At 41.9% G+C, this 23,096-nt stretch overlaps 1 protein-coding gene across 1 annotated transcript in view; it reads left to right on the forward strand.

Annotated features, from left to right (window-relative positions):
* btbd16 (BTB (POZ) domain containing 16) overlaps positions 1-23,096 on the forward strand; it is a 151,788-nt gene that overhangs the window by 27,661 nt on the left and 101,031 nt on the right. The window contains exons 4-9 of the mRNA XM_085994590.1: positions 2,200-2,344; positions 3,157-3,230; positions 3,814-3,963; positions 5,841-6,023; positions 11,572-11,686; positions 19,908-19,977. Of these exons, the coding sequence (XP_085850716.1) occupies positions 2,200-2,344; positions 3,157-3,230; positions 3,814-3,963; positions 5,841-6,023; positions 11,572-11,686; positions 19,908-19,977 (737 nt within the window). The remainder of the gene's footprint in view (positions 1-2,199; positions 2,345-3,156; positions 3,231-3,813; positions 3,964-5,840; positions 6,024-11,571; positions 11,687-19,907; positions 19,978-23,096) is intronic.

Here is a 23,096-nt window from a genome sequence, read left to right on the forward strand (position 1 = left end):
CTCAGCCTCATCCTGCTGTGCCACTCAACACATCCCCATCACTCTGCCTTCCCTACCCTACTCCTGCACATCCTTACTCACACCAACTTACCTTGCACCTCCACCCGTCCCTCTTTATCTACATTATCACTTCCCCATCTCACTAGCCACCCCCTCACACTCCCCCTCATCTTCGTCCAATCATACCAACTAACAACACAAAAGGGTAGGATCTTGGGTGTTTTATGCAATGTTCATGTAAAGTTTCTGTGTTGGCAAACATTGAAACCTTTATTTTCAACACTGCATTTTTGGACAGATTTGTGTGCCCCTTTGGAAGTGGCTTAGTGAGTTGCATTGAATGGTAAGACATAATGTCACCCCCGCCCCCCCAATGGTAAAGAGTGTGAAAGGAATGGCTTGGACATTGTAAGGATGCCTTATGGTGCTGGTGTGGGGTGGTGCCAACCTGGCGCATCATGTGGCAGCCAGGGTGTACAGCGTCAATGAAGTAAATCTGGCCATGGTGAGGCTATCCCTGGCCTCCCGGGCAGCAATGTGGTCGAGTGCTAATGCCTTGTGTCCTGTGCAGCATTAGGTGATTGCGGAGAAGGTTGTTGTTGTTGTTGTTGGTGCTGCTGGTGTGCCTGGTGATGCTGGTGATGTTGGTGTTGGGGCTGATCGTGGAGGGATTCAGAGGACCAGGGTGAGATTTTTTCAAAGGCACCGATGCTGCTGGAATAGATGGCAGCTGAAGTTGCGATGACAAAAGCAATCTGTCAATGGTGAGAGAGCTTGCTCCAAGGAGGTGACCGTGGATAGAGAGTTTACACCAAACACTTCCAAACTGCATACAGCTCAAAAGTGTCTCCCAAATCCTGAAGGCTCAAGTTTCTGACATTGGAAAGTGAACAGCTGTGAATTGGTAGCTTTTACACCACTTTTGCAGCTGTCGCCCATTCACAGCAATGTACAGTCATAGAGAACCCAACACACTTAGCTGACGTGATCTCCGAGCGACGGGAACCTCGTGGAAAAGTTGGAAAAATGGCTTGAAGGTGGTAAAATGCTGTTCAACTACCTTTAAAGACCCTCTTAACTATCTCAATTGGCTGACCTGCCACTTAGTGCTGGGTCTGCAAAGCACAGGCAGACCCCGCACTTGGGAAACTGACAGGGAGGTGGGTCCAGAGCGGGATCCCGACCCGCTGTCAATCTTTTAGATGTTGACAGTGGACCCGCCTCTGAACCCTGGCAAAATTCCGGCCTATATCTCCAAAACTGTACTGATCAGTGTTGGTAAAACTAATGTGATATCTGAAAGTTCACAATATGAGCTTCCTTTACTACCAACATCCATTCTGAAATCAGCAATTCAGCAATTGTGATGGAATACTCTCCACTTCCTAGTTGAGTGCAGCTCCAACAACACTCAAGAAGCTCGACACCAGGACAAAGCAGCCCGCTTGATTGGCACCCCATCCACCACCTTAAACATTCACTCCCTCCACCACCGGCACACCGTGGCTGCAGTGTGTACCATCTACAAGATGCACTGCAGCAACTCGCCAAGGCTTCTTCGACAGCACCTCCCAAACCCGCGACCTCCACCACCTCGAAGGACAAGGGCAGCAGGTGCATGGGAAAACCACCACCTCCAAGTTCTCCTCCAAGTCACACACCATCCTGACTTGGAAGTATATCGCTGTTCTTTCATTGTCGCTGGGTCAACATCTTGGAAGTCCCTCCCTAACAGCACTGTGTGAGTACCTTCACCACACGGACTGCAGCGGTTCAAGAAAGTGGCTCACCACCACCTTCTCAAGGACAATTAGGGATGGGCAATAAATGCTGGCCTTGCCAACAACTCCCACACCCTGTGGATGAATTTAAAAAAGTGACTACGACAGCCATATTATAGAATAGTATAATAAATAATCAATGTAGAAATCAGGTACCTTTAAAGATGATTGGTATATAGAGAGTACTTTCAATGTGAAGTGAATTGTTAATGAATCGACTCACATGATGTACTGACATGCCTTATGTACATGTATGAAAAATGAGAAAAATACATAGATAATACAATAGAATTGAATGTGCACACAACCCGTTCTCTGTTAAGACATGCTGCTTCATGCAAAATGTATCACTGTACTTTTATATAGAATGGATCCCACTGTCTGAAAATTGTAACCAACAATTCTTCTGCATCTTCAGCTGACGTTCCTGCTGCCAATTGGTATGGAGAAAATGATCTATGTGCTTCTCCAACTCAAGTTTCCAGCTGTATGCCCTATCTGCCAATGCGCTGTTCTATTTCTAAAGCTAGGGGTTCAATGAAACCAGTCTCCTACAAAAAGAGGTAAGAATCTTGTACTAGGGTTAGATTTAAAAAATAAAATCAATAATCGCCTACAAATTGGGTTTCAACCATTTCTGGGCACGCAGGGAGGGGTAGCTCGCTCCCCCGCATCTAATGGTGAGGCTGAAGGATCTCCAGATATTGCTCCTAATCGCTTACTGAGTTTTTCAAAGAGCAGTGTAGTCATATAGCCTAATAAGGTTCCAGTTTGTGCTCAGTTAGCTTATCTCAGGCAGAGTCGTGGTTCAAGCAATTGGTGTTGGTCCCTTTGGGTTAGCAGAAGTAAAGATCAGTCAAGGTTCTCATCCTTGATTACTGTGCAGTGACACTTGCTGGAAGTGGGAGTATGTGGACATTGAGCAAGGACAAGATTGTGTTCAGCTACTTTGTTCCCTCACAGTCAAATAGCCTAGCAATATTCATTGGCTGAGATACTGAGAGGAAATTGGTTTGCACGACAATCCAGTAGTTTCATGGTCACCATTACTGGTCCTAGCTTTTTTTAAATTCCAGATTTATTTAATTAACTGAATTTAAATTCCTCAGCTGTCGTGGTGGGATTTGAACTCACGTCTACTAGGATCTAGTCCAGGCCTCTGGATTACTAGTCCAGTAACATAACCACTATGTACCGTACCCCGATATATTTCCCAATTAGATAGTTGACCTACCCATCGTATGCACAATGTATCTTAATATGATGACTGCGGTACCTAGTACATTTTAATGGCACATTTTTACATGAATTCCTTCCCTTTGAGGTAAGAATTTTCCAGGTTCTTGGATGACCTCTGTTTCTTGATTACCTTTAGTCTGCCTGAAGTCATTAGACCCAAAGAATTCTCATGTTGCTATTCAAGAAAGCTGAGAGATGGCATGACTCCAGGTTGGTTTTATTTAATTGTCACTGCAGTTATACCTACCATTCGCGTACTTATTATGTAGTTTAAGATTTAAAATGTTTGTTAGAATGGTTGTGGAAGCAGCTAACTTACTGGTACTTTTTCTCAATTAGGGTTAGTAGACTAATCCCTACCATTCTAAGAGTAGTTAATATGGAAAACCACTGTGTCAATTTTCCAATCAGTTATGCTAAATTATCAGGCGTAAAATGGGAGTAACCTATTGTAAAAAATGGATGGAGGTAATTTACGCTTGATTTCCGCCCATTCAATTTTCTGGCCAAGTTTTGCACTGGCACAAAAAACACCTGCCAGTTTGCATTTCACTATATTAAAATTAGGGCGATGATATTATTTAGACATCATGAACATTATGGTGCCATTTTGTTTATAACAAACTGAAAAGTATATTTTTGTATTTGTTGTCTGTGATTGAAACCTTCAACAACAGTTTCAGTCATTATTTTGGCATTGCTTTGTATCATAATTTATGTCATGCAAATCTCAAATCATAGTTAGTGCTTCATGATGAGTGCTTCCTTCATAATAATGGCCTTATTTCATCAGATGTGATGCTAGAGAGTATGGATGCTTTGTGGGAGCTACACAGTCAATTTTTGTCAAAAGCAGATACGTTGTATGAACTACTAATTACTTCAGATCAGTCAGAGTATTGCAGGAGCAAGTTCAAAGGAACAGCAGATATCTGTCAAACAGGTGAGAACACGAACAAAAGTAATTTGCTAGTCTTTAATCCAGTATCATTTTTGGTGGAAACAAAAGCAAAAAAAACTGTAGATGCTGGAACTCTGAAACAAAAGCAAAAAATGCTGGAAACACTCGGCAGGTCCGGCAGCATCTGTTGAAAGAACAGATAAGTTACCATTTCAAGCCTGGATTCTTTTGTGAGAGGAAAGACCTTTGCAAAACCTTTCAGATGTTTCATTGAAAAGGAAAATTTGAAAACCAACCACTTGTGCTTAAGTCTGTGTGCTTCATAAAGCCAGGGTGGTTGTATAATGGCAACAGAAACAGAAAAAAGCTGGCGATCCTCAGCAAATCGGGCAGCATCTGTGGAGAATAGAAGTCAGTGAGTCAACGTGTCAGTTCTAAGACCCTCAATCTTGGGAAGAGGGCAGATATGAATCATTTAGCTGCTTTACTTCACAGACAGCAAATGAACATACAGAGTAACAGTCACAGCAAATTCCATTTACAGGAAACTCTCTTTTAACCGGCATCTAAATAACCGGAAAACTCTGTTAACTGGCAAAATTCAGGAGTAGGTTCAGGTAAGTTTTACTTCATATTAGTGGCAGTTCCTGGATCTGTGGCTGTGTAACTGGGGTTCGTGCACTTGTTGCTAAGCAACAGGGACGCTTGGCCTGTGGCCGGAGTTCCTGCACATGTTGCTAAGCAACAGGGAAACCTGGATTTGTTGCTGTGTACGAAGCTCTCGTACCTTTTAACTATATCTCTCTGTAATCCGGACTTTTTGATAAACCAGCACCACGCCGGTCCCGTTGGTGCCGGATAATAAAGAGTTTCCTGTACTTCATTAATTCTCACTTCACTCCTTGAAAAATTGAAAATGAATGAACGACGTGCGCTGTTCCTTTCATGAGCTGAGTCACGTGTTTTTGGCAATTCTTTCTCTCTGTGCATCTTCTAAGCACAAGACCTGATCTCCTGCATTTTTAGCTTCCAGTTGCAGACCAAGAGCTGTGCCTCACAGCCCATTCATTCAAAACCTGACCGCCCACGTGTCCCTTTGTCCCTTTTGTGGACTGTGACACTGACTTTGTTTCTCTGGTAGTGATTCACCAGCAGGTTTATCATTAAAAATGGATACCTCTCCTCCCCTTTAGGGTGTGAATTTAAAGTGAGCCACTTCCGCAGTTCTCAAGATGGGAGCCATCTGGCTAATAGGCCTGGGATGAGACAATTGACCCTCATTGCCTCAGTTGTGAGTTGCACATACCAGCCTGACTGGCCTCTGTGCACATATTCAATGCCATCACCCTGTGGCTGTCTTCTTAAACTGTGCAAATTCACTTTGTTTTAAAACCTAACACCCAAACATAACCCACCCCTAAAATCCTTTCTGTGAAGAACATAAATAAAAAATCCCAAAACATGACAGCAGGTGTTAATGACTTCATTTTTAAAGTATATGAGGACTAAGCTGTCACTGCCCAGAGCCAATGAATAAATTCATTGATGCCTCTCATAACACTGGTAAGAAAGAATGATTTGTATTTATATAGTGCCTTTCACAGCCTCAACATGCCCCAAAGTGCGTTACAGCCAGTGAAGTACTTTTGAAGTGTAGTCACTGTTGTAATGTAGAAAGAAAAGCAACAAATCAATTCCTGTTAACTGGAAGAGATTCCCAGTTCTTCATGTTTTGTTACCTGGTTTCATTCTTGCCTGTTGGAATGTCTGTAATGTCCATTTTATACTAAAAATTTTCACTCAAATTAGAAAATTCTGTTCTGTTTGCTTGTAAGAAGGAATTTTGCTCACATAGCTTTGATCTTCAACATTTCATTGAAGGTAGTGTTTAATTAACAGTTGCAATATTTTATTTATAGGTAGCTTATTTTATTGCGGCCCTAAAGATGCATGTTGTGAATCCCAACTTAACAAGTTAAAAAGGTGTAATCTGTGCAACATGCGTAATAAGGAGAATCACTGGGACCCAACACCAGCTAAAAATCTGAAGAGAATAATCAATTTGAAGCTTGATGTGAAAGACCCACTTGTTACTAAAGAAGGTAATTATAAGTGATATCAACCCTTGGACATTGCGTTTAATTTATTTTCTGCTTTGCAGTGCATGAACATGTCATTGATAGTTAGAAATCAACATACTAAAATTATATTGTTCTCTATGAGTTGATATTCCCAATGCTAAATTGTGCTTGGGGGGGGGGGGGGGGTGGGGGAAAAAGTTTTAGTAAAGTATCTTCTTACCTGACACTGGAGCTGGTATTGCTGTCTACCATGCAGTATTTGTATTTAAAAGTGAACTAGACTTTCTATTTTGAGAGGTGAGAATAATCAAGAGTGCAGCAATAGATTTAAGACTTTGGAAGGAGGGCAGTGGAGGAATCAAGCTATCTTAAAAAAAAACTCGATCTGCATAAGCTGAGTCAGAAAGGAATGAGGTATGGAGTAGAGAGGAGGAAGGACACGTAGGTCAGCAAGTCTGAAGTGCTGCGCTGTAGACCCTGAAATTTTGCAGACCCTTGCCAGGGAGCAGAAGTGTAGCAGACAGGGACTTCGCCCATCACTTTGCTAGGCCAGTAATCCTGTCCCACATTTCAGGGGTGGGAACATTTTAATATCTGGGGCAGGCAACCTGCCTCTTTCATGGTACAACATAGGTGCTCCCCCTGTGGTGCTGGTGGAAACTCACTTGACACCAAGTATGGAGCCTGAGACCCTTATCGGATTGAAAACATGGCACCAAAAAATGTTAAAACCTCTAGTCAGGAGACAAAGAGGCACTTTAATAACAGTGATCAATCCTACCAGCATTAATTGCCGTTTGCCATCTTCACTTAAAGCCCATAATGGAACTTATACCTGGGTCTACCAGGGCCAAGCTAGGCTGAATTCCCAAGGTAGCCTGGGAATGCTCCTAGTCATGCTCCAAACTGCTGCCAGAATGTAGGGGATGTGGGCGAAGACTGCCTTCAATCAGGACAAATAGGAGAAACCTAACTGATTTGCAAAGTGGAAACAAAGCAAGGATGGGAAGATAAAAATTAGAAAGAAAACAATAAAAGGAAATTCCATTTCACTGCCATCACCAGCCAGTGTCAAACCACATTTCTGATCTCAACCCCCCAGAATATCAAGCCCATGGAGTAGATTGAGACTGGTGGTTTGAAAGAGCAGATGCAGAGAGAAATATAATAAGGAGGTGTGAGGGGATAAACTTACACAGAAGAATGAGATCATTCATCCAGATGAATGGAACTAAAGAGATACGAGAAAAATGAGGTACTGGACCTCATTAAAAGGGAGTGATGAGACTGCAGTTTATTTTCTTTTTGAATCAGTTCTTATTCCAAAAAATGCGAGTCTCATGTAAATAGTTAGAAATTTGTTTTACATTTCAAGGTAGTCTGATATTCAACAAGAACAGAATCAAACTGTAAATTCATTAGAAATTTCTCTTGGCTAATATCTAGTAACCACTGATTTTAATTGAAAAATCAAATACACAATTGTCGGTCTTCTGGTACAATGCTGCTCCTCAAGTTGGATATGGTACTTCAGTTTCCAATTAAGAGCATCTTGATCTGAAGCAGTGTAGTTTTTCTCAACTAAAACAAGTATGAATGTGGCAATTGATTACATTTATGTCAGCTAAATTTCTCATAAAGGCTAAAACTAAAATAAAAGATGAGTTGAAAATTCAAATATTTACACAACAGTACTCAGTAGTCCACAGCTTTTGCAACATATGTTGTAAATTGAAGCAGATGGAGAAAATCGAGGACCAATTTATTGGCCCGTAACTTGCGGTCATCGGCGAAGCAATGGCATTCGCCATTGGCTCCAAAGAAAGCTGCCCACAGAGATCTTACGATCTTTTTCGACATTCAATTGACTTCAGCGCTCTTTAGTGGGAATCCCTAGTGCGATGCTGATGTGATGTTAACAAGCTGTCTAAGTAGCCAGTCACATTGCAGAATTCTCACAGACAGGAAACCAGGAAATGAGAAGCTGCTTTTATCTGGACTTTTAAAAAATGTTACAGAGAGTGGAACAAAGATTGGGACTCTCACACGGTATAAGGTAGAACCTGAAATATCATGATAAACTTTAAAAAATGTTCTTAAAGTTTTTTAAAAATTGTAACTTTTATCATCATGGAGAAATTTGACACTCTACAAATATAAAAATTTATTTTTCAGGGCCAGAACATTTGTTTACCAGTCAATACGCTGTTAAAACCCCAGTTACACTTATTCCAACAAGGTTTAACATTTAATGCTGCCAGTGTCCTAACTCGCACCAAGTCCCATTCGCCCATCACCCCTGTGCTCGCTCACTGACTGACATTGGCTCCCGGTTAAGCAACGCCTCAATTTTAAAATTCTCATCCTTGTTTTCAAATCCCTCCATGGCCTCACCCCTCCCTATCTCTGTAATCTCCTCCAGCCCCACAACCCTCTGCGATATCTGCATTCCTCCAATTCTGGCCTCTTGAGCATCCCTGATTTTAATCACTTCACTATTGGCAGCTGTGCCTTCAGCTGCCAAGGCCCGAAGCTCTGGAACTCCCTCCCTAAACTTCTCCGCCTCTCTACCTCTCATTCATCTTTTAAGGTGCTCCTTAAAACCTACTTCTTTGACCAAGCTTTTGGTCATCTGCCCTAATATCTCCTTATGTGGCTTGGTGTCAAATTTTGTTTGAAAACTCTCCTGTGAAGTGCCTTAGGATGTTTTACTATTTTAAAGGTGCTATATAAATACAAATTGTTGTTGTTGTTAAATTGTATTACCTCCATATAGTAGTTTATCCCCAGATATTTACCATTAAAATATTTTCTTCTTCTATTGGCATAATTTGCTTCTTTTCTGAACCAGGACCATATCATGCGTGGTTACTTTTCTAGATTAAACTTGAGCACATGCTGAATTTCAAAATTTGCAGAAAGCTGTTCTTTTATACTGATGCCCATTACCATTGCCGCCCCCTTAAGCAAGAACCCGACTACAAGCTCTGCTTAAAATTCCAAAAGAAAGCAAAATAAAAGAATGTACGACCTCCAACTGATGAGCGGGCCAATTTCAGTGGAGTCCGTTGCTGAAGGTTGGCCTAGCACTGGTTTCCTCTTGCTTTCCAGTGCTGCACTGTCAGAGGTGCCTTCTTTCGGATGAGACATTAAACCAAGGTCTCTCAGGTGGACATAAAAGATCCCATGGCAGTATTTTGAAGAAGAGCAGGGGAGTTATCCCCAGTGGCCTGGCCAATATTTATCCCTCAACCAACATAACAAAAAAAGATTATTGGTCATTATCATATTGCCGTTTGTGGGATCTTGCTGTGCACAAATTAGCTGCCGCATTTCCCACATTACAACAATGACTCCACTTCAAAAGTACTTCATTGGCTGTAAAGCGCTTTGAGACATCCGGTGGTCGTGAAAGGCGCTATATAAATGCAAGTCTTTCTTTTCTTTCTTTCTATTTATTTCACTGGCACAAAGAATTTCCTTGGGTCTCTTTAAAGGCAGCTCTTCACTGGAGTCCCATAACCTCTCATTGACAGGGAGGGAAACCGATAGCTTGTTTGAGTTCTGATACAGAGCTCTTTTTTTTTTTCTTCCATGCCCGGACTCTGTCAATTTTGAACATTAAATTCCACAGGAAAACTTTGGGTAGAAGATGCAGTGGTAACCTATTGCCTGTCTCCATTATAGCTTAGTGTGGAGGATTTCTTCTGTCCTTTGGGGATTAGGAAAGTGCCCTGAAGCACCTTTATTCAGCCTTCTGTACCCTCTGATGTTGGATGTTCCTCAACAAAGTTCACTTTCTTACACTAAATATGGTCCTTTCATCCAGAAATCTTGTAACCAGGACAACCAGGTGCTCGTTGAATAGCAGCGCAAGCTCAGGCTAAACCTTAAGAGATGACACGGTTCAAATTTATTGGGAATGTTTTCCAACTTCCAGTAAACTAACTGTATGATTGCTTTTGGATTACCAACCCTTGAACATCATGTGAACAGATCTTAATGCGTTTTATTGAAAATATTTTGTGTCATGGCTATAATTGTAGATACTGGTAAATGATTTCAACAATGATGCTCACAATGCTCTCATAGTCCCATCCAGACAAAATGCAACCTACCTGCACCATCAACCAACCAACCCCTCAACCGCCCACTCCCCCAAAAATCAGAGAAAATAACCTAAGGCCAATTTAGGAATGAATTCTTGGAAACTGTGCTATGATCCCAAAGGCAAAGAAGCAAGCTCCAAGAGACTGCAGTAGCTCACAACTATCCCACATCTACCCTCTATAACTTGTGATGTCCTCAACTCTCAGGAAGTTGTCCAGCTCCCTTTTTACTGCAGTAAATCCATACTTCGCAAACATGATGGTAATTTATTCCACAGGTCAATGACTATGTAAAAAGAAATACTTCCCGAGGGTATCTAACCTAACTCTTATGTTTTTCACAGAAATCACAGAAACCCCACAGTGCAGATAGAGGCCATTTCGGCCCATCGAGCCTGCACCGACACATATCCCACCCGATCCCCGTAACACCTACACCAACACATATCCCACCCTATCCCCGTAACCCCACGTATTTAATCCCCCTAACACTAAGGGTCAATTTATCATAGCCAATCATCCTAACCCGCACATCTTTGGACTGTGGGAGGAAACCGGAGCACCCGGAGGAAACCCACGCAAACACAGGGAGAATGTGCAAACTCCACACAGACAGTCACCCGAGGCCGAATTCGAACCCGGGTCCCTGGTGCTGTGAGGCAACAGTGCTAACCACTATGCCACAGTATTTTATACTAATGTCCTTCGTTATCTTACCGCTATCTAGCTCAAATAACCTAACCAACCCGAAAAGAATCCATTCCCTCTAGCATTTCAAAAATCTCAATCATATTACTGTACCTCAAAAGTTACACTTCTCTATTTAAAAAAAAATGCTGCAGGTCCTTGAGCCTATCCTGACAGCTAAGAGCTTTTAGACAAAATATCTTTCTGGTTTCCCCTTCTTGACATACTCCAGGGCCTTGCTATCCCCCACTATGTGAGGGAGTCAAAACTTTACACAGCATTAAATTCTTGAAGTACTGTAATATCCATGATGAGCAATGTAATTATCATTATTATTGTGCATACTTCCTATATATTAGTAGTTCCATTTGCTATTTCATTGAAAGGACCGAACTGCATTCTACACTCATTTATAATGGGGGCTTTTGCGAGCCAAGCATTAGTTTGCCCATTTTAAGGATTGTCCTCGTAATGTGCATAAAATCTAGCATAAAAAATATGCATTTGCTATGTAATAAAGAGAACACTACAAATTGAGGGGATTCTGCTGAAGGTAGGGTGTACTATGAACTTATTGGTTGAACTAATCTATTTTGAGCTAGTAAGATAGTGTATGAAATCAATTATTGTTCTTGGCAAGCCCGAAAAATAACCATCCTGTATGCAATTTCATTCATTGAGCAGAAACCACATTTACCAAGCATGTAATTGAGATACTGTACAATATAGTGAATTTCTGATGTGTTCTGGCACTTTATATTTTGTCGGTATAGGTTTTGCTGTTGCACTGGAAAACCTGTATTATGATAAACCAGATGTGGATGCAGAATATATTCTGGGTGTCTTTGCTGCTGCTTCAGTTCTGAAATTCATGACTTTGTTTCACAAGTAAGTATATCTCTATTACATGTAGAACTTTGAACAATTGGTTTCAGTTGTTGTAGTAACAAAAACAATACTTGAGGTATTGTTTCCCTAAAATTGTGGTGCATATGCAGCTGTAGCTAAACACCATTCTGACTTCTAAAACTGAATCCTAGCTTAGCAAGGTAATGTAAGAGAACCACTGATCTGGTATAGAGCCCTACTCGGCTTGATTACACTGGCCCAAAATTTCCTGAAAAATTTAGGCATAATGAGTACCTAAAAGTGGAGCTGTGCTATTTTTGTCTGAGGAAATTTGCCCCAACTGATTTAGCCCGAAACACCGCTATGCATGAATTTCCACAGTCATTTGCATCACTTCGGAGTTATGTCTGCCAAAATCCCGCTTGGCTTATTAACACAGCTCCGCCCTCATTCAGAAAGCGCGAGTTTCCTGTAGTTACACTAATTCTGAACTGCGTAAATTTATGCACAAAATTTTAGGCACAGTGAAACTCAAAGTTGCTGGGCTGGATTTCAGTGTGGCCTAGGGGCGGGACAGCTTCCTTCCGGGTTTCGATCCCGCTCCCGCCCCCAATGATGTCCAATGCACAGATGCTATTTTGCGCCAATTGGCCTTGTTAAGCCCACCCTGCGGGCTTGCTGGCCAATTAGGAGAAAGCCAGTGTCAGATGACATCAGTTGATGACGTGTCATCTGCCGGTTTTCTTAAAGGGGCCACGTGCAATTTTTTTTGATAGGTGATTTTTCAGTGTTTGACAGCATTGAGGTGAGCCCTTGCACCCAGACTCTCCAGTGACTCCCTCCTCAGGCAAGAACAGATGGCAGCTGCAGGTGAGGTTATAGAAGCCATCTGTCACTGGTGAGAGGTTCTCCCAATGAGGTGGGACTACACAAACACTTCAAAACCTGTTACCTACAGAAAAGTCTAAATACATTGGGCCAGTAATTCCTGTCCCAACGCGTGAGTACGGATGGGGTACTCACGCGTGGGCCCGGAGGAATTGCCGGTTTTCAGCATGCACAGCGCATGCGGGGAAAACCGGCATGTCTTCTCCTCTGACCCAAGGGGTTAAGAGGCGGAATGCGTGCGAGGTTTCAGGTAGCACGTGCGCGCTGAACTTCCCTTTTTTTTGAAGAGTTGCCCGTGGGGAAAAGACTCCGGTTTTTACGCATGAAAAAAGCAGCCGTAAGTACTTACTTTTAACAGGTAAGTGGTCTATTAAGTAAAATTAGAAAATTTTTCCACAGGTTCATTATTTTTGAAGACTTTACAGTAAGGTAAGTGTATTTTTAGCCCCGATTTTTTATATAATTTTTTTCAAAATTTAAAATTATTGTTTAAAATAGTTTTTTTAGTTATTTATAGTTCATTTAAGTAGTGCGATGTTTTTTAAAATTTTCTTTCAAGTTTAAGTAGTGTTTTGGGGCCAGGAGTTTTCATGAGTTTGACAGTTCTTACTATCAAACTCATGAATGAACTTTTGCAACCTCCCATTGGTTGCCCAGTGCTCACGTGATCCCAGCTGGCTCATCGCACTAAGTACGCCGCTGGGTCACGCACGCACAGTGCGGCAGGACCTGAAGCGGGCCAGTGACAGGAAATGCAATGCGGGCCAGGATTGAAATGTCAGTGCGCCGGGTAAGTGCACATCGGGGGCTTGCACGCGCAGCAAGCCCCCGAACCTAATTTCTGGGCCATTAAAAATTATTTTCCCAACATTTTCTTACCTCTGAAACTCACCAGTGTACCATTTGATCCATCACACCACTTCTGCAGCTGTCATCAATGAAGAAACATTACTGTAGACCCACAGCATGCCACATTTACCCTGGCGTGGTGTCCGGATGTCGGGAAGCCCGCAGTAAACCTGTCAAAATTGGAAAAAGCCTCTTAACTGCCTGTTAACTAGCAGTAAAGTGCCTATAATCCTATTCCCGCTGCTAGATGTTGGGTCCATGCGCAAATTGGGGACCCGACACCTGGGAAGATTGTTTGGAGGTGGCTTGATAGCGGGTTCGGGACCCACTGTCAATCTTTGCAATTTTACCGGATGTCCCGCCTCCAAACCCGCCCCCTGTGTTTTATGGTGATTTTTTTATTATTTCTCCTTACTGAGACCGGCACTGTATTTTCTACATTTGAATTTTTTATGGCATCAGAATCTGTTACATTAAAAAGAGAAAAGCTTCCACAATTACATTTACTACAAAAATCTGTGCTTAATGTGCATAAATAATGATTTGATAGCTGTAAACTTTAATTTTCATAATGTTAATAAGGTAAAGAGAGAAAATAGATGGCATATGTATTACGCCTTCCTCGGGCCCCGATTGTGTACGCTGATTTCTGCTTGATTTATGCCAGTTTTTAACATTCGGGTATATGTTGATGAGATTCTTAGGAATTCTTGATTGAAATTGCCGTTGGCAAGTTCAGCGTAGAAACCAGTGTAAATTTTGGCGTAAATTGGATTGAGAAAATTCAGACCTGTGCTCAATCTTTCTGATACCAGCCTGAACAATAAAGGCAGATAATTTGATTTGAATCTTTTTGGTATGGCATGGCAATAGCTCCTATTTACAAAGATTTTGCTGCAATACTGTTTAAAGAGAAAAAAAAAGCCTTATTTATACAATGATCGTAGAAAAAACATATTTTAATAGGTCAGCAAAGGTTTAATGATTAATTACATGTAATCCTCCTATTCTCTCAAAAAGCTTACTTTTCTCTAATCCTCCTTCAAATTTGTTCTTTTTACTCTTGGGGTCAGTCTTGTGCCTCTTTTCTGACCTTCAATACAAGTACTTTAATCCCTTTTGCAGTGTCATGACCGAAATTGTATCAAGTACTCCAAGTGTCATTCCTTTTTGTCATGCTCACACACATGTTATTTCTTTCTAAAATGTAGGGAAGTTTTATTGAGATTAAAAAGTCGTAAGGTATTTTTTTTGCATTCATTCATAATATTTAATACCCCTACTCCCATTGTATATTAGAAGTGGTAAGGGTGTCTGGTAATGTTATTTCATGACAACAAGGTTGTGATTAAAAATATCTCCCTTTCCCTGTTTATTGGCATAGTTACATTTGCCAAATAAACATAGAAACATAGAAAAATAGGAGCAGGAGTAGGCCATTCGAGTCTGCTCCGCCATTCAATATGATCATGGCTGGTCCTCTATCTCAATACCATATTCCCACTCTCTCCCCATACCCCTTGACGCCTTTTGCATCTACAAATCTATCTATCTCCTTCTTAAATATATTCAGTGACTTGGCCTCCACAGCCTTCTGTGGTAGAGAATTCCACAGGTTCACTACCCTCCGAGTGAAGAAATGTCTCCTTATCTCAGTCCTAAATGTCCTACCTCGTATCCCAAGACTGTGACCCCTCGTTCTAGACCCCCCAACCAAGGAAAACATCCTCCCTGTGTCCAGTCTATCTAGCCCTGTCAGAATTTTATATGTTTCAATGAGATCCCCTCTCATTCTTCTAAACTCTAGTGTATAGAGGCCTAGTTGACCCAATCTCTCCTCATATGACAGTCCTACCATCCCAGGAATCAGTCTGGTGAACCTTCGCTGTACTCCCTCTATGGTAAGTATATCCTTTCTTAGGTAAGGAGACCAAAACTGCACACAGTACTCCAGGTGTGGTCTCACCAAGGCCCTCTACAACTGTAGTAAGACATCCTTGCTCCTGTACTCAAATCTTCTTGCAATGAAGGCCAACATACCATTTGCCTTCCTAACTGCTTGCTGCACCTGCATGTTTGCTTTCAGTGACTGGTGTACAAGGACACCCAGGTCCCTTTGTACATCAGCCTTTCCCAATCTAGCACCATTTAAATAATATTCTACCTTTCTGTTTTTCCTACCGAAGTGGATAACTTCACATTTATCCACGCTATACTGCATCTGCCATGTATTTGCCCACTCACTCAACTTGTCTAAATCGCCTTGAAGCCTCTTTGCATCCTCCTCACAACTCACAATCCCACCTAGTTTCATGTTGTCAGCAAACTTGGAAATATTACATTTGGTTCCCTCATCCAAATCATTGATATATATTGTGAATAGCTAGGGTCCAAGCACTGATCCCTGCGCTACCCCACTAGTCACCACCTGCCACCCTGAAAAGACCCATTTATTCCTACTCTCTGTTTCCTGTCTGTTAACCAATTTTCAATCCATGCCAGTATATTACCCCCAATCCCATGTGCTTTAATTTTGCACACTAACCTCTTATGTGGGACTTTATCAAAGGCCTTCTGAAAATGCAAATACACCACATCTACTGGTTCTCCCTTATCTAGTCTACCAGTTACATCCTCAAAAAACTCCAGTAGGTTTGTCAAACACAATTTCCCTTTCAGAAATCCATGTTGACTTTGTCTAATCCGTTGATATTTTCTAAGTGTCCTGTTATCACATCCTTTATAATAGACTCTAGCATTTTCCCTACTACTGATGTTAGGCTAACTGGTCTGTAGTTCCCTGTTTCCTCTCTCCCTCTTTTTTTTAAAATAGTGGGTTTACATTTGCCACCCTCCAAACTGCAGGAACTATTCCATAATCTATAGAATTTTGGAAGATGACAACCAATGCATCCACTATTTCCATGGCTACCTCTTTTAGTACTCTGAGATGCAGATTATCAGGCCCTGGGGATTTATCAGCTTTCAGTCCCATTAATTTCACCAGCACTATTTTTTTACTAATACTAATTTCCTTTAATTCCTCCTTCTCACTAGACCCTTGGTTCCTTAGCATTTCTGGGAAGTTATTTGTGTCCTCTACCGTGAAGACAGAACCAAAGTATTTTTGTTTAATTGCTCTGCCGTTTCCTTGTTCCCCATTATTATAAATGCTCCCCTTCCTGACTGTAAGGTACCTACATTTCTCTTCACTAATCTTTTTCTTTTTACATACTTGTAGAAGCTTTTACAGTCTGCTTTAATGTTCCTTGCAAGTTTACTCTCATACTCTACTTTTCCCCTCTTAATCAATCTCTTGGTCCTTTTTTTGCTGAATTCTACCCTCTTAATCAATCTCTTGGTCCTTTTTTGTTGAATTCTAAACTGCTCCCAATCCTCAGGCTTGCTACTTTTTCTGGCAACTTTATATGACTCCTCTTTGGATCTAATACTCTCCTTAATTTCTTTTGTTAGCCATGGTTGGGCCGCTTTTCCTTTTGTGTTTTTGCACCAGAAAGGAATGTATAACTGTTGCAATTAATGCTTTCATTCCTTAAATGTTAGCCATTGCCTATCCACCGTCATGCCTTTTAATGAAGCTCCCCAATCTATCATAGCCAACTCCCTCCTCATACCTTTGTAGTTTCCTTTGCTTAGATTTAGGACCCTAGTTTCGGATTGAACTACTTCACTTTCTATCTTAAATGAAGAATTCTATCATGTTATGGTCACTCTTCCCTAAAGGACCCCGCACAACAAGATTATTAATTAACCCCTTCTCATTGCACAATACGCAATCTAGGATAGCCTGTTCCCTAGTTGGCTCCTCAACGTACTGGTCTAAAAACTATCTCGTACACACTCCAGGAATTCATCCTCCACAGTATTATTGCTAATTTGGTTTGGCAAGTCTATATGTAGATTAAAGTCACCCATGATTACTGTAGTACCCTTGTTACATGCATCTCTAATTTCCTGTTTGATGCTGTCCCCTACATTACCACTACTGTTTGGAGGCCTATATACAACTCCAACCAACATTTTCTGCCCCTTGGTGCTTCTTAGCTCCACCCAGACTGATTCTACATCTTGATTTTCTGAGCCAATATCCTTTCTCACTATTGCTTTGATTTCATCCTTTACTAACAATGCCACTCACCTCCTTGTCCTTTTTGCCTGTCCTTCCTAAATATTGCATATTCTTGTATATTCAGCTCCCAACCTTGGTCACCCTGCAGCCATGTCTCCATAATCGCAATTATATCGTATCCGTTTACATCTATTTGCGCTGTTAATTCATCTACCTTATTATGAATGCTTCATGCATTCAGATACAGTGCCTTTAGATTTGTCTTTTTCACATTTTTAGACATCTTAACTTTTTTTTTGTACTATGGCCCTATTTGTCTTACCATTTTTTCTTACCCGGAGCCTATTTGTTCGTGCACTCTTTTGTTTGTACGCTCTGTCCCTTTCTGACACAATCTGGTTATCCTTACCCCAATCACTTTCCTGCACTGCTTCCTTGTCTTTTCTATTTAGCATTCTAGATTTCTTTCCACCGGGACCCTACCCCCGCCCCCCCTCCCTTATTTAGTTTAAAGCCCTATCTACCTCCCTAGTTATTCGATTCGCTAGAACTCTGGCCCCAGCATGGTTCAGGAGTAGTCCATCCCAATGGAACAGCTCTCTCTTTCCCCAGTACTGGTGCCAGTGCCCCATGAATCGAAACCCATTTCTCCCACACCAATCTTTGAGCCACGCATTTATCTCCCTGATCCTATTGACCTTATGCCAATTTGCTTGTGGCTCAGGTAATAATACAGAGATTATTACCTTTGTGGTTCTGCTTTTTAATTTAGTCCCTAGCTGCTCAAACTCTCTCAGCAGAACCTCTTTCTTAGCCCTACCTATGTCGTTGGTACCTACGTGGACCATGACAACTGGATCTTCCCCCTCCCACTCCAAGTTCTTCTCCAGCCCAGAGGAGATGTCCTTTACCCTGGCACCAGGTAGGCAACATAGCCTTTGGGACTCACGCTCCTGGCTGCAGAGAACAGTGTCTATCCCCCTAACTATACTGTCGCCTACTACAACCACCTTCCTTTTTATTCCCCCCACTTGAATGGCTTCCTATACCATGGTGCCGTGGTCAGTTTGCTCGTCCTCCCCGCACTCATCCACAAGAGTTGCAAGAACCTCTTATCTATTGGATAAGTGCAGGGAATGAGGCTCCTGCAATACTACCTCCTGGACCCCCTTGCCTGCCTCACTCGCAGTCATCCCCTCCTGTCCCTGACCATGTGTCAATTCTGAAGTATTTAATCTAAGGGGTGTGGCTGCCTCCTGGAGCAAAAGGTCCAGGTAACTTTCTCCCTCCCTGATGTCTTGCAGTGTCTGCAGCTCGGACTCCAGCTCCTCAACTCGGAGCTGAAGTTCCTCGAGCCACAGACACTTACTGCAGAAGTAGTCGCCCTGGACAAAAATGTCCACAAGCTCCCACATATTGCAGCCGCAACACATCTCCTGTTCGCCCATTATTTTGTTTATTTAATTAATTAGTTTAGTGTTAATCAAATTATTTACCTCGTTTAGTTTATTAAATTAAATTAAGTTTAGTTTTTAAAATTTAGTTATATGCTGTATTTTAACTTAAAACTTAGCCCACAGTCACTACCAATCACTTACCTGCCTTACCTATGATGTCACACTGTAGTTTTCTCTTGTAGTTGCAGGGCTGCTGCTGCTTTTATCCCTGCTCTCGGGCCTCGGTCTGCTCCCACTCAGGTCCGTCGCCGCTCTGTGGGAGAAGTTAGAAAAAGCAAGACAAAGCAGCACCTCCTTCCCCCACTTCACCGCACTCCCACACTTACCAAACTCCCTAGTTGTTCACTCCGCGCCAAGCTGCATTCTGTGACAAACTGCACTCCCTTGTTTATACTGCTGAGATTTATGAGTCAGCTCTCTGGCAGTTGCAGACCCAGCTTAGACCAATTAATTAACTAACTAGCCCCACCCACTCTGCAGTACAGAGTTTACTTAGTCCAGCCCAAGCCTGGAAGAAACTTAAAACTGTAAATTTAAGTTAAATGGCAATTGCAAGCGCACAAGACTAGATTTTATCAAGCAGAGATTAACCCTTAAGATTCACTCCCACACTTACCAAACTCCCAAGTTGTTCACTCTGCCCCTTGTAAATGTTTGCAAACTTTCTTCTTACCCTGTCTGTGTTTACACAACTATCTTTCATATCCCTGCAATCTTACTAAAACTCTGCTACATTCTGGATAGAAGTAATAACATTTGTGTGTGAGTATGACAAGAAGGAATGACACTTGGAGCACTGTTTCCCTTAAATTGTGGTGCATATGCAGCTGTACCTGACAGGTTGCATTAAGTAGATATTTATAATTTTTTCATCAAATGTTATGATATAGAAGAATGCATTACTTTGCTAATAGCAACAACCAAATTGATTATGATTTAAATTAGAATAGGTGTAAATAATATGTTATTATTGCAGGTGTGCATCCATTATGATGAATCACATAAATGCTACCACAGTGTGTCACTTCCATGAGGCTGCATTGAAGGTAAATAGCTATAAATAAATACCTAATGATCTCTTCTTATACTCCAGAATGGTAACTTCATGAGTATGTCTTCATGGCGAGAAACCTTACCTGTTCCCAACACATATTGGGAAATTATAGGGACTGTGCCATCATTTTCCAATATGTGCCAGTGGTGGATGAGGACTCAGAAAGTTGTTGTTTCAGATTTCCAGCATCCGCAGTATTTTGCTATTATACTCACTAAATGTCTTCTTTAGAATGTATTTCTTGCACAGTCCGATAATTTGAAAGACTTTTAGTTCATAGAATTTTCAATGCATTATTATATGGAAGCAATGTGATTTATATTTTGATTTCACGGAGTTCAACTTCATAAATTCATATAATGAACTGAGAAAAAAACAAACACCTTTGAAAAAGAGCTATCAATTAATCGAGTTCAAAGACACAATGGAGCATACTGTGAAGAGAGCTACTTGACAAGCAGATATTTCCATCTTGTCTAGATTGCTCATATCTATTAATGTTTTAAACATGTATAATTTGATTAGCACCTGAGGCAAAATTGAATCTTGACTAAATTAGAGCTTGAACAACTTCACAGACAGACAACTGGGCTCCATTTTGAAGTTTGGTAGTGAAAGCCAGCTTCCATTTTAACTAGTTATTTCAACAACAACAACTTGTATTTATATAGCGCCTTTAACATAGTAAAACATCTCAAGGTGCTTCACAGGAGTATTATATAACAAAATTGACACCGAGCTATATAAGGGGATATTAGGGTAGATAAAAGAGGTAGGTTTTAAGGAGCAATTTAAAGGAGGAAAGAGAGGTAGAGAGGCAGAGAGGTTTAGGGAGGGAATTCCAGAGCTTAGGGCCTTGGTAGCTGAAGGCATGGCCACCAATAATTGAGCGGTTAAAATCGGGGATGCTCAAGAGGCTAGAATTAGAGGAGCACAGCTATCACAGAGGGTTGTGGGGCTGCAGGAGATTACAGTGATAGGGAGGGGTGAGGCCATGGAGGGATTGGAAAACCAGGACGAGAATTTTAAAATTGAGGTGTTGCTTAACCGGGAGCCAATGTCAGTCAGCGAGTGATGGGTGAACGGGACTTTGTATGAGTTAGGACACTGACAGCAGAGTTTTGGATGACCTCAAGTTTACAGTGGATCAAACACGTTAGGCCAGCCAGGAGTGCATTGGAATAGTCAAATCTATAGGTATCAAGGGCATGGATGAGGATATCAGCAGCAGATGAGCTGAGGCGGGGTGGAATCAGGCAATGTTCCAGAGGTAGAAATAGGCAGTCTTGGTGATGGTGCAGATATGTGGTTGGAAATTCATTTCGAGGTCAGATATAACACCAAGGTTGCGAACAATCTGGTTCAGCCTCAGACAGTTGCCGCGGAGAGGGATGAAGTTGGTGGATAGGGAACGGGGTTTCTGGTGGGGACCGAAGTCAATGGCTTTGGTCTTCCCAATATTTAATTGGAGGAAATTTCTGCTTATCCAGTACTGGATGTTGGTCAAGCAGTCTGACAGTTTAGAGACCGTGGAGTGGTCAAGAGAGGTGGTGGTGAGGTAGTGCTGGGTGACATCAGCGTACATGTGGAAACTGACGCTGTGTTTTCAGATGATGTCGCCAAGGGCAGCATGTAGATGAGAAATAGGAGGGGGCCAAGGATAGATCCTTGAGAGACCCCAGAAGTAACGGTGCAGGAGCGGGAAGAGAAGCCATTGCAGGTAATTCTTTGGCTAAGATTAGATAGATAAGAATGGAACCAGGCGAGAGCAGTCTCACCCAACTGGACAGTGGTGGAGAGGCGTTGGAGGAGGATGGTGTGGTCAACCTTGACCAAGGCTGCAGACAGGTTGAGAAGGAATAGGAGGGATCATTTACTTTTGCCACAGTCACATAGGATGTCATCTGTGACTTTGATAAGAGCCGTTTCAGTACTGTGGCAAGGGTGGAAACCTAATTGGAGGGATTCAAACACGGAGTTCCAGGAAAGACGGGCACGGATTTGGGATTTCAAAACTGTATGACATAAAATACAGAAATGTTCTCTATTTGATGCATGACAGAAACCCTGCCCTAGTCACACTCCCGACCACAGCATGGTCACACACCATATCCCAGCAAACAGTCCTTTCAGCAGCTGGAGGTGCAGAACTTCAGTATCAGCTTTGCTCCTCTCCATGACACAATCGTGGGCTGTACCAAACCCTGCGGGAAGGCACTAAAAGAAGCTAAGTACTTATTCATTGAAAAGGGAGAAAATCAAAAGGCAGGTCATCTCTGGGTTGACCTTGAGTACCTCCAAGTGGCTCTCTCGCTGTAGTTCATGGATGGCCTGTGGAGACTGGGAAAAGGGAAGAAAATAACTGGTAAAAAGAGGCCTTTGTACTCTCACCATAAACTGAACTGGTTTATGAAGCAATAGCAAAATACAGGAAACTTTGTTATATCCGGCACCGACGGGACCGAGCTGTTGCCGATCTATCAAAACTACCGGACATACAAAGTTAATGTTGAAGCATTATGAGGTTTTCATCTCCGTATCTGACAACAAACACTGTTGCTTGTAAACAGTCGGCCCGTACCTTGGAAGCATCTCTGTAGCTTAGCAACAGCGTCAGAAAGACTTTCCAGAGCCCGACTGTTGAAAACAAAGCCATGAGAAGAAAAACAACCTAACAAAACGGCTCCTGATTTCTGCCGGTAGATCGAGGTTTCCGAACATACAACCTCCGGATAAACCAAAGTTTCCTGTACTGCGGATGATGGAAATCTGAAATAACAACAGAAAATGCTGGAAATACTCAGCAGGTCAGGCAGCATCCGTGGAGAGAGAAACAGTCAATGTTTTGAGTCGGGGACCTTCGTCCCCGATCTGCTGAGTGTTTGCAGCATTTTCTGTGGTTTATGAAGCAATTGATCAGCAGTACTTCATCTGTGCATTTAATGTCCTTGTTTTGTCTCACATTTGTCTGAACAGTTCCTGTTGTTTATGGAATAATCAGGGATTACCATTAATAATGTATATTTTAAATATTGGCTGCGGTACCACAAAAATAGTGTACACTAGTAGCATGCAGAATGCTGACACAACCATTCAGCAATGATATCAAGG

Source organism: Somniosus microcephalus, chromosome 8 (genome assembly GCF_052327205.1).
Source record: "Somniosus microcephalus isolate GS21.2 chromosome 8, FLI_Smic_1.0, whole genome shotgun sequence".
In the NCBI taxonomy this organism is placed as follows: Eukaryota; Metazoa; Chordata; class Chondrichthyes; order Squaliformes; family Somniosidae; genus Somniosus; species Somniosus microcephalus.